We start from the raw sequence: 12,002 nt of genomic DNA, 5'->3' as shown, positions 1-12,002 counted from the left end.
TTTGTTCTATGTAAGCCTCATGATAACCACCCAACAAAAATCCAGAGTAGGTACACAAAAGATAAATGAGAAAGGAATCGAAGTATCCCACTAAAGAAAATCATCAAACCACAAAGGAAGAGAGCCTAAAAAGAAGAAAAAAACAGAGGAACTAAAAAACAGCCAGAAAAAAATAACAAAATGCCAAGAAGCACATAGATCAATTATTACTTTAAATGCAAATGAACTAAAAGTTCCAATTAGAGTAGAAAACATAGAGTGGCTGAATGGATTAAAAAAAAATTCACGAGTCATCCATTTGTGACATCTAAGAGACTCACTTCAGACTTAAGGACAAACACAGATGAAAATGAAGGGATAGAAAAAGATATTCCATGCAAATGGAAACCAAACGAGAGCTGAAGAAGCTATACTTATATCACGTTGGACAAAACAGATTATAAAACAAAGTCTGTAATAAGTGACAAAGAAGGGTATCATGTAATGATAAAGAGGTCAATCCACTAAAGGATATAACACTTGTAAATATTTATACACCCAAAACAGGAGCATATAAATATATAAAGAAAATATTAACAGACCTAAAGGAATGAAGTAGATGGCAATATACTAACAGTAAGGAACTTTGATACCCCACTTAAATCAATGGACAGATTATCCAGATCAAAAATCAATAAGGAAATACTGGCCTTAAATAATATGGTAGACTAGAGGGGCTTAACATATACAGAGCACTCCATCCAAACAGAACAGCATAAGCACATTCTTCTCATGTGCAAATGGAAAAATTCTCTAGGAGAGATCTTATATTAGGCCACAAAAGTGGTCTTAACAAATTTAAAAAGGTGAAGTCATACCAAGAATGTTTTCTGACCATGATGGACTGAAACTAGAAATTAATTACAAAAAGAAAACTGGAAAATTCATAAACATGTGGAGATTAAACAACCAGTGAAAAACTAATAGGACAAAAAATTTTATTTATTTATTTATTATTTTTTTTAGGACAAAAAATTTTAAAATAAAAATAAAAAATACCTTGAGACAAATAAAAATGCAAATACAACATACCAAAACTTACAGGACATAGCAGAAGCAGGTCTAAGATGCAAGTTCATAGAAATAAATGCCTTTCCAAGAAATAGGACAAATCTACAGTAAACCACCTAACTTTATACTTCAAGGAACTAGAAAAAGAATAAACAAAGTCCAAAGTTAGTAGAAGGAAGGAAATAACAAAGATCAGAGGAGCAGTAAAGGAAACAGAGACTAAAGTGACTAGAGAAAAATCAATGAAACCAAGAGCTGCTTCTTTGAAAAGATAAAAAAAAAACTGGCAAATCTTAAGCTAGCTCACCAAGAAAAAGAGAAGGCTCAGATAAATAAAATCAGAAAGGAAAGAGGAGACATTACAGCGGATACTACAGAAATACAGAATATAATAAGAGATTTCCAGAAACAATTATACACCAACAAATTGGACAACCTAGAAGAAATGGATAACTCCCTAAAAATATATAACCTTACAAACCTGAAAAATGGAAGAAATAGAAAATCTAAACAGACCAATTACTAGTAAGGAGATTGAATCTGTAATTAATATCCTCCCTACAAACAAAAGTCCAGGACCAAATGGCTTAACTGGGAAATTCTACCAAATATGTAAAGAGGAATTAATACAAATCTTTCTCTATCTCCAAAAGATCGGAGGAAGGAACACTATCAAATTCATTTTAAAAGGCCAACACTGGGCTCCTGGGTGGCTCAGTTGGTTAAACGACTGGATTAGACTCAGGTCATGATCCTGGAGTCCCAGGATCGGGCTCCCTGCTTCGGGCTCCCTGCTTAATGAGTCTGCTTCTCCTTCTGACCCTACCCCCTCTTGTACTTTGTCTCACTATCTCTCTCTTTCAAATAAATTAAAAAAATAATAAAAATAAAAGGCCAGCACTACCCGGATATCAAAACCAGACAAAGTTACAAGAAAGAAAATTACAGGCTAATATTCCTAATGAACAGAGATGCAAAAATATCATAAATATATTAGCAAACCAAATTCAACAATATATCAGAAGGATCACACACACGTTCAATTTCTTGCAGGGATCCAAGGATGGTTCATCATTGGCTAATCAATCAATGTGATACACCACATTCCCAAAATGAAGGATAAAAATCACATGATCATTTCAATAGACACAGTAAAAGCATTTGATAAAATTCCACATCTGAAGGAAGCAAACTATGCTCCATGGGCCAAATCTGGCCTGCCACCTCTCATTGGATAGTCTGGAAAGTTTATGTTTTTTAAAGGTTGAAAAGAATCAAAAGAAGAATATTCTGACACACGAAAATTACATGAAATTCAAATTTGACCACTACCTATAACAGTCTTGCTGGAACACAACTGCGTTCATTCACTTATGCAGTCCTGTCCGTGGCTGCTTCCACTTCATGCTCCGCGGCAGAGCTGAGCGGTCCTGACAACGACCAGCAGTGGTGCTCTCACTGCTTTGCACTGCTGTCCAATACAGCAAACTACAGCGACACATTTATATCTGGATAGTGTTCTGAGTGTCTTGTATATCCTGATACTGTAAAATATTAATGTTTTATTACCTGTCATGTCTAGTGTTGAGCTTTTAAGGACAGAGCAGTGTGGATGACTTTGTTGTTGTAATAAATGACAGAGCATTGTGTTAATCATGCAATAATATGACAACTGTGCTACAAGAATACAATATATGCTGACATCATCATACTAATAACTCATCACAATAGTCCCAACTCAGAAGAAAGTACTGATTATAAGAATTCAGGGTATTTAAAATGGAACATTCAGCACTATGGAATTTCTCCCCCTCCCCCAAAAGAACAACAACAAAAAACCCCCAAAAAACAAATAAAAATGAGGTTCCAATAAAAGTCAGTTTCTGAGTGGCTAATTACTAGTAATGCAAGGAAAGCCATTTACCAATTAGGAGTTGCTTATTTTGTGCACTTGCAATAGATGAAGAGATGTGTACAGAAAAACTAGACTTAAGACTATTAGCCTTCTGGGCGCCTGGAGGGCTCAGTCAGTTGAGCATCTGATCCTGGTTTTGACTCCAGTTTTGTGGGACTGAGCCCCACACCTGGCTCCACACTCAGCAGGAAGTCTGCTTGAAGATTCTGACCCTCTCTATCCCTCCCCCAACTTGTGCATGTGCACACACTCTCTAATAAAGAAATAAATATTAAAAAAAAAAAGACTATTAGCCTTATGGTGAGAACTGTTGCTTGAATAGTCCAGTAATATCAATAGGAATCTAAAAAGACCAAGATACTATTTCAAACCACTATCCTTGGTTCTTGATGAGTTGGCAGATGTTACCAATACATTCTACTCAGTTGTTTATTCAAGAAGTCAGTGCTTTGTTTGAAGTGACTGAGGTATTAGCCTTGACTAGTCTGCATGGAACAACTATAGGTGAGAATAATTTTAAAAAATTGGAGAAACTGTAATATTTCAGTATAGCCTGAGGTGGAATCTGCTATGGTAGTCAAAGTGTGTGGAGCAGAAAAGGATGTAATTTAACAAATGTACAATGTCTGTGAAAATGTAGTGTTTAATGCTTATTCATCAGTGGTACCGTGCGGGAAGTATTTGCATCTATCAGGTGTTACTGGATCAGTAGTGTCCAGGTAAACTTCATTCACTCTCTTGGACTTACTCGCTGCCAATTCTGTAAATTTCTTTCAGAAACAGAAGCTGAAGAGCCTGACCTGTGCTATCACATGGCAGCTCAGTGGCTAAAGAGGAGGTAAAGTTTTATAGTGATCTTTGAACTCAGGGCTGAGATTGAAATTTTTATGAATGAGAAGAACTTTCTTTGTGGTGAATGGCTTTGGAAATTAGTTTTTACTGCAAATTTGAGGATGTTTCTTAATGAATTCAACCTAAATTACAAGGAAAAAAATGCTTACATAAAAAAACTTTTGAAAGGTACATTTTGAAACAACTGACATTTAATCACAAGAAACGTTGAACTATTTTTACACTTCTCATGCTGTCAAAAGTAAAAGCAGCAAGATTTCCATTCTTACACAAATTTGTAGCAGTTATTTTCTGAGATCAAACTATAGTTCCAATGGTATTTTACCACTAAGGCGGCCACAGACCTGCAACCCCACTCCCATTACCTGCATGATATATTTCCTATTTCCTATACAGTCTCACTTTCAGACTGAGGTTAGATTAAAGCTCAAACTGGGGTTAGGGTAAATAATAGTCCTCTTATGTTCAATATCATTTTTATCATTCTAGAGTCTTTATTATGGAGTACATAAAAGAGATGGCTATATTCACAGAGAATTCAGATTAGATTAGTAGACCAAGGAGAGATGTCTATGGGAATCATCTTAATTTTCCCAGACTTATCCATACTAAGATCCACACACGGCATCACAGTGTCCGGACACCCGATATGGACAGGCTCCTGCTTACAGTGTGACAACTGAGGGGAACACACAGTGCAAGGTATCACAGCACAAAGAAGACATTAAAACACCTGCAGCATGGCTCAGCGCCTTGGACGTGGCAGTGAGCACAAGGTTAAAGGGGAAGGAAGAGGGAAAAAAGAAGAAACAGATGGTACTACTACTCGCTGCTGACTCCAAGTCAGTCATGTCTACTGATCATTTATAAAATTATCTTCTTCTGTATATTTTTTCCTGTTTTGTCGAAGATTATTTGCCCATAAAGTTGAGGGTCCATATCTGGGCTCTCTACTCTGTTCCACTGGTCTATGTGTCTGTTTTTATGCCAGTACCATGCTGTCTTGGTGATCACAGCTTTGTAGTAAAGCTTGAAATCAGGTAATGTGATGCCCCCTGTTTTATTTTTGTTTTTCAACATGTCCTTAGCGATTCGGGGTCTCTTCTGATTCTGTACAAATTTTTGGATTATTTGCTCCAGCTCTTTGAGGAATACTGGTGGAATTTTGATCGGAATGGCATTAAAAGTATAGATTGCTCTAGGCAGTATAGACATTTTAACAATGTTTATTCTTCCGATCCAAGAGCATGGAATGGTCTTCCATCTTTTTGTGTCTTCTTCATTTCTTTCATGAGTGTTCTCGAGTACAGATCCTTTACCTCTTTGGTTAGGTTTATTCCCATGTATCTTATGGTTCTTGGTGCTATAGTAAATGGAATCGATTCTCTAATTTCCATTTCTGTATTTTCATTGTTAGTGTATAAGAAAGCCACTGATAAAACAGGAAAAAGTATACAGTGGAAAAAAGACAGTCTCTTCAACAAATGGTGCTGGGAAAACTGGACAGCTATATGTAGAAGAATGAAACTCGACCATTCTCTTACACTGTACACAAAGATAAACTCAAAATGGATAAAAGACCTCAACGTGAGACAGGAATCCATCAGAATCCTAGAGGGGAACATAGGCAATAATTTCTTCGATATCAGCAACAGCAACTTCTTTCAAGATATGTCTCCAAAGGCAAAGGAAACAAAAGCAAAAATGAACTTTTGGGACGTCATCAAAATCAAAAGCTTCTGCACAGCAAAGGAAATAGTCAACAAAACAAAGAGGCAACCCATGGAATGGGAGAAGATATTTGCAAATGACAGTACAGACAAAAGGTTGATACCCAGGATCTATAAAGAACTCCTCAAACTCAACACACACAAAACAGATAATCATATCAAAAAATGGGCAGAAGATATGAACAGACACTTCTCCAATGAAGACATACAAATGGCTATCAGACACATGAAAAAATGTTCATCACCACTAGCCATCAGGGAGATTCAAATTAAAACCACATTGAGATATCACCTTACACCAGTTAGAATAGCCAAAATTAGCAAGACAGGAAGCAACATGTGTTGGAGGGGATGTGGAGAAAGGGGAACCCTCTTACACTGTTGGTGGGAATGCAATTTGGTGCAGCCACTTTAGAAAACAGTGTGGAGATTCCTTAAGAAATTAAAAATAGAGCTTCCCTATATCCCTGCCATTGCACTCCTCGGTATTTACCCTAAAGATACAGATGGAGTGAAAAGAAGGGCCATCTGTACCCCAATGTTTATAGCAGCAACGGCCATGGTCGCCAAACTGTGGAAAGAACCAAGATGCCCTTCAATGGACAAATGGATATGATGTGGTCCATATACACTATGGAGTATTATGTCTCCATCAGAAGGGATGAATACCCAACTTTTGTAGCAACATGGACGGGACTGGAAGAGATTATGTTGAGTGAAATAAGTCAAGCAAAGAGAGTCAATTATCATATGGTTTCACTTATCTGTGGAGCATAACAAATAGCATGGAGGACATGGGGAGTTAGAGAGAAGGGAGTTGAGGGAAATTGGAAGGGAAGGTGAACCATCAGAGACTATGGACTCTGAAAAACAATCTGAGGGGTTTGAAGCAGCGGGGGGTGGGAGGTTGGGGGAACCAGGTGGTGGGTATTAGAGAGGGCACGGATTGCATGGAACACTGGGTGTGGTGCACAAATAATGAATACTGATATGCTGAAAATAAATAAATAAATAAAAATAAAATTATCTTCTAAAACTCCCATCTTTTCCTTCAAAACACTCAGAAAATTAAAAAGAAGAAAAGACCTCATCTGGCTAAAGGTTGGGGGCTATGCATTTGTACTAACTTTGTTTCCAAGAATAAAACTTGTTGTTCAGTCTCCACAAAGGAGGAGAAGCCACTCACCACTGAGCTGCTGGGCCACGGCCAGGCGGCTGGGCCGCAGGGTGAATTGGCACTGTGTCTCCCGGGGCAGCTGCTCCATGAGGAGGGACTCCTGAAGGTTGGAAGGCGTGCCAGAATCCTTCGATCCCTGTGTCAGGAGCAGAGTGTCTCGAAGATGGCTCATTTTAATTCCATAGGGATATTCATGCCCTACACAGAGAAAAATCTAAATGTAGACGTTAGGCTGACCAGCCCCACGAGCATGTGAGCTAAATATGAGAATGCACTGTTGTTCGTTCCTAAAACTTTGGGAGTGAAGAGGTCTGCGCGATCACTGCGTGCTCCCTTACTTGCAGACCCCACACGACACATGGCTCCTTCAATGTAGTTTTAAGCAGGTGATGGTTGGGTGGGGGAGTCAGAAAAAAGCAAAAGGAAAAAAAAAATCCTTAAAGAGTATCTTCTTTGGAATGCACAGATTCGTCTATGAGCTGCAGGATGTTGACTTTTCCTATGTTTGCAGGATTATTTAAGGTACTCTAGCTCTCTTTTGACACTATATCTATAAATCTTCAGCAAGTCCTTGACATCTCTCATGGTTTAAAACATTGACTCTACTTATCACACAGTGATAAAGATCAAGTAAGTGAACTTTATAATAAAATTTAAATAGTAAGGGCAAAGAACTATGTATTTCAAGCATCACTATTCAACACAAGATGTCTGTCTGAAAAAGACATTTCATTACTTCTTATTAGTTAGGTCATCAGAGTTACTCCAGAGAATCAGGACTAGTTTGATTCATGCTTCTTTCCCTCTGCTGCCCTTTGAAGGTGGTGTTCACAGGCAATAATCAGAAGGAAGACTGCAGCAGGGTACGTGAAACACAGAAACAAGATTCAAGAAAGTAATCTACAAACTAGAACTAAACCCAAGACGTCTGACTGCAATATGACTTTTTGTTTTTTAATATTTTCAGTGATTGCATTTTCTTAACTTAAATCTTCAAGTACTCTTGTGCTGTAAGTCTGCCTTTTTTTTCTTTTTAAGTACAGAGAGTAAGTTCTGTTCTACTCCTCATCTATCACTGAATGTAACCCTGTGAACTCTTCCCTTCCCTTTCCATCCAGCACAGGTACACAATATCAACATTCCAATAATATTGAGCATTAAGGGATTAAGGCCAAAAAAAAAAATAGCTTGTAGCTAAACTTGAGTTGAAGTTTCCAAGGCACACTACTTAAATACACAATAGACAACTGCTGCTAAATCATGTCCCATGGTTATTCTCTTTTTTTAGTGAGTTATCAATGAAGCTTGAAGCTATTTTAAGTCTGAAAGCTGACATCTAAATAGTTCTAATTAATATATTTTATGAAAATAATTATGTTAAGTATTTATTTGATTTTTATAATAACTTGGTTATTCAAGAATTTTTATGAAAATGACATTAAAAAAAGAATCTAGAAATGCAGTGAATTTGGGCCTCAGCTATGTACATGACAGCTTACTTTAAGTGTGAGAATGCATATTCTATAGAAAGGTTTGGTTTTAGATTATGCAGATCACTTGAAACACCCTGAATTACAAAGTAGTGCTCTCCCAGGTAAATGAAAGGATTACATGAGATAATGCACATGATATGCTTTGCACAATATGTGGCAGATAATAAGCATTTAAAAATTATCAGCAGAAATCATCCTCTTCATCATTATTACTGTCATTATTTCAAGATCTGCTACAGATACTGTCCTTTATTTCAATTGCTCTACTTCTGTTAACTACATGGAGTGACCTTACTGATCAAGAAGTATTTTTTTAGCTGAATAATTTAAACAAGGTGAGATGTAATCTATTAACCAATTAATTCCTCAGAACAAATGCTGGAAAATCCATCTAGAGAAATAGCAAAGTCGAGAAATAATAACCAGCTGATAAGTCAGTGAATATTTTTAGGACTCTAAATGGGTTAATCTCATTGTCATTATGATGCCCAGGGCAGGTTTTGAACAGCACTGACCAATTAAGAGGCATGACAGGAGTATAGAAAGTCTTCCCCAAAGGCAATGTCGTAGGGAGGAAAGGGAACAGGAAATTCAAGAATTGAATGTGAAAAATAAATGTATAGGGAAAGGGAATACCAATACATATTGGTTTCTTATAGAAAAAAAATTTAAAAAGATTTGCAAAATAGCAGTTTATAAAGTGAAAAAATAGAAAGAGAAATTGACATTTCTCTTCTTAACTAACTATACTGCTAGCTGTTTGAGTGAAGGGACAGCATTTGCCTAGGACTTAGGAAATGGCTGTTAGGTATGTATCAAATGAATAAACAGATATATGAGATTTAATGTTTGATCGTGCTTAACATTTAGGACCACCTGACCAATTCTTTGAGACATTTAGAATCATAATCTCATCTTAGATTTTTGAAGAAACTTACCAATAAGTGGGTACGGCGCTTCTTCTCTGCCAGAATTGACCCATAACTGGTAATCTCTCTCAGAGCCCTTGGGGATAAAAGAAGTAATGATAATTCTTTAATGTTTGGTAATTAAATAAGGAGACTTTTGGGGGTCATATTTATGTTTTGAAAAAAAGTGGGGTTGCTGTAAATGCTATTCAGGTTCATTGGGGTGGATACAATTTCTGAAGATGGCAATGTTAATTGCTACAACCTATCTTCTCCTGTCTCATCCCTAGCAGAGGACTCAGGACTTCTGCCCCTTTTCCCTAGTGATGACAAGGGGTCCACAGACTACAATGGAAGCAGGCCCTCACAATTATGGATAGCCCACAGAACATAAAATTACAGACCTCTTTACAAAGCAAAAAGAAATGTTCTGGTTTTCTACAAGGTTAATCTCTTCTTTAGAGTCCTAACTTCTGCTATGTCTCTGGACTTCTCAGAGAATACAGGACTTAATCTCCAGCAAGCCCTTGCAAAGACATCCTTGGTATTCAGAAAGCCAAAACCTTGCTGGGCCTGAGACGAAAATCTAAAATCTCAAAGGCTGAGTATTAGTTCAGCTATTTCTGAGCAGAAGGAGAATGACCAAGAGGCTCTGAGGAGATAGGTAGCTGGCACAGTCAACACTGATTTTTTGGGGGGCAAGTCCAGTCCTGGGAACAGCAAGGACAAGAATTCTGTCTAGAGAATAGGCCCAGTCATAGAAAAAAATGAAATTGTTCACTAGCAGAATTATAGTCCAGCAATACTAAAAAATCTTATTTGGAAGACATAATACTAAATTATGTAGACTTTGCTGTATCTTTTAGGAGGGGATAGAGTAAAAATGTTTTAAGTGAGACTAGAAGAGATTGGCAATATTCAATATTCTTGCTTTTATTTTTTGATTAAAAATCATGGTCTTGACCTTATCATGGAAGGTTCTGGCTGTGGAGAACAGCCTCTGGCCCCCTCCTGTACTCTGTCACTTCCTGTCCCCGTCCTCTAATCATAAAATTTTATTGCAAATAGGGAGAACAAGCAATCTAATGAAAATCCTTTTTTTCTGGTAGTATGTGAAAACATTGTAATAATCCTTTAGAATAGAAGAGTATAACCAAATAGCCTCGATTCTTAATTATAATGAATAGAAATATTTTTGGTCTCAGGAGATGGATCACTTTTTTCAAAGGAAAAGCATAAATAAAATAAGTCATGTCATTAATTAATTTCCTTTCCTTTCCCTTAAACTACTCCCTTTCTTCCCAGTGTATATAAATCTAATCATATCTTACATCTTTACAACCTTTACCAAAAGAAATCAGATTTCTAAAAAAAAAAAAAAAATCAGATTTCTTACCCTAAAGTCTGATTTCTCTGAGTGCTTATGGGCTTATGATAGTACCGTGTCTGAGTAAATCCAAATGTAACTTAGCAGACTATGGCATACGCCAAACATGTGACATGTTACATCATAGTAACTATGCTTTCATATTTAGAGAGAATCTGACTCAAGAAATGGCATTATTCACGTGCTTCCTTTAGTTTCCAACCTTCTGAAAGTCACTTCTTGTAATGTAAGACCCACTGTGTGGTGCTTATCTACTGATAAGGGGGAGATGAGAACTTTCCAGTGTTCTCCCTACCTCATCCTCAAACACGCCAATCTTCTCCATTAATAGAATTTCAAAAACTTACCTTGGCCCCAAAACCAGAAAGAAGCAGAAGCTAAATGCAAAACAGGGGAACAGGTGGTATGCACACTAAAGCTCTCTAACCTCACAATCTAACTCAAAGCTTGTTTTTTGAATTTACCAATTCATTAGAGTTACCAGCCATCTCACCTTCTGGATCTACAGCCAGTGAATATAGATTCTAGCTATGGGTTCTTCATGTATACATTCTACTACAGAGCAAATCCTTCAGAATTCATCATCCTAAGATGGATGGAATCTTGGGATCATAGAAGAATAATTAGGTAAAGGAGAAGAATCAGAAAAGGAGATAGAGGTAGAGGGAAAGGACAGTCAGAGAGAGACAAGTAGGAAGGAGGTTAGAACTTTCTCATTAGAATCTTAGACCATGAAACCCCTCCATCTGTATACGTATATGGCATATACAGTAAAAATACACATTATTATCACTCTAACATTATAGCCTTATCATATTATGCTTTTGAGTTCATGTAAGTCTCATGTCAATAAGAAGTAGCATCTAATATTAAAGATTTACTGTCCTTATTTTCTCCATTTTTAGGAACAAAACATGAATTTGGTATCACTAGTAATTAGCTGTCTTATGATGAAAGGGATAATATTTTATGACTCTAAAGTATCAAAGTTTGTTTTTAATTGAGAATATCTAGTAGAGTAACTTACAGTTATCCCTAGCATTGGTAGTGACATGTTGATAACTTCATTTGCTGTATCTGAATTTGTTACTGTTATAGTTTTAGACTGTAGGAAAAAAGAAATAAGAAATATAGTTATAAATAAAGAGTATTAAATCAGGTGAATAAATAATTATTATGAAATGATTACCCAAAGGCAAATTTGATTTCAAGTGTTAACAGTGTAAAGCACATGACTTAAGTAGAACAAGCCCTTGATGATAATTTACTTTCGTTCCATTATACCTTATGCCTTTTGATAAAACATTTATTTCTCTTAATATAAATAATGTGTAGCTCACAAAATATAAAACCTTCAGCAATTTCTTCCAACTTGTCCCTTCTTAAGTAGAAGGTGGTTTTAGATAGTTCTTCATTCTATGACTCTATCTTCATTCTATGAAATTTTAGGAATTGAATCCCTTGGGTTAACAAATGGATGAGCTAGGAGA

The 12,002-nt window shown here is 36.6% G+C and overlaps 1 protein-coding gene across 3 annotated transcripts in view; it reads right to left on the bottom strand.

Moving 5' to 3' along the window:
* The window catches only part of ARHGAP20 (Rho GTPase activating protein 20), a 133,879-nt gene that overhangs the window by 21,788 nt on the left and 100,089 nt on the right, over window positions 1-12,002 (bottom strand). For all 3 annotated transcript variants that reach the window (XM_059417760.1, XM_059417743.1, XM_059417751.1), the window contains exons 7-9: window positions 11,540-11,617; window positions 9,156-9,222; window positions 6,734-6,922 (exon numbers count right to left, since the gene is read on the bottom strand). In XM_059417760.1, the coding sequence (XP_059273743.1) occupies window positions 6,734-6,922; window positions 9,156-9,222; window positions 11,540-11,617 (334 nt within the window). The remainder of the gene's footprint in view (window positions 1-6,733; window positions 6,923-9,155; window positions 9,223-11,539; window positions 11,618-12,002) is intronic.

Source organism: Mustela nigripes, chromosome 1, assembly GCF_022355385.1.
Source record: "Mustela nigripes isolate SB6536 chromosome 1, MUSNIG.SB6536, whole genome shotgun sequence".
Classification (NCBI taxonomy): Eukaryota; Metazoa; Chordata; class Mammalia; order Carnivora; family Mustelidae; genus Mustela; species Mustela nigripes.
The sequence above is the reverse complement of the archived record's forward strand: the minus strand, read 5'-3'. Positions and strand labels throughout refer to the sequence as shown.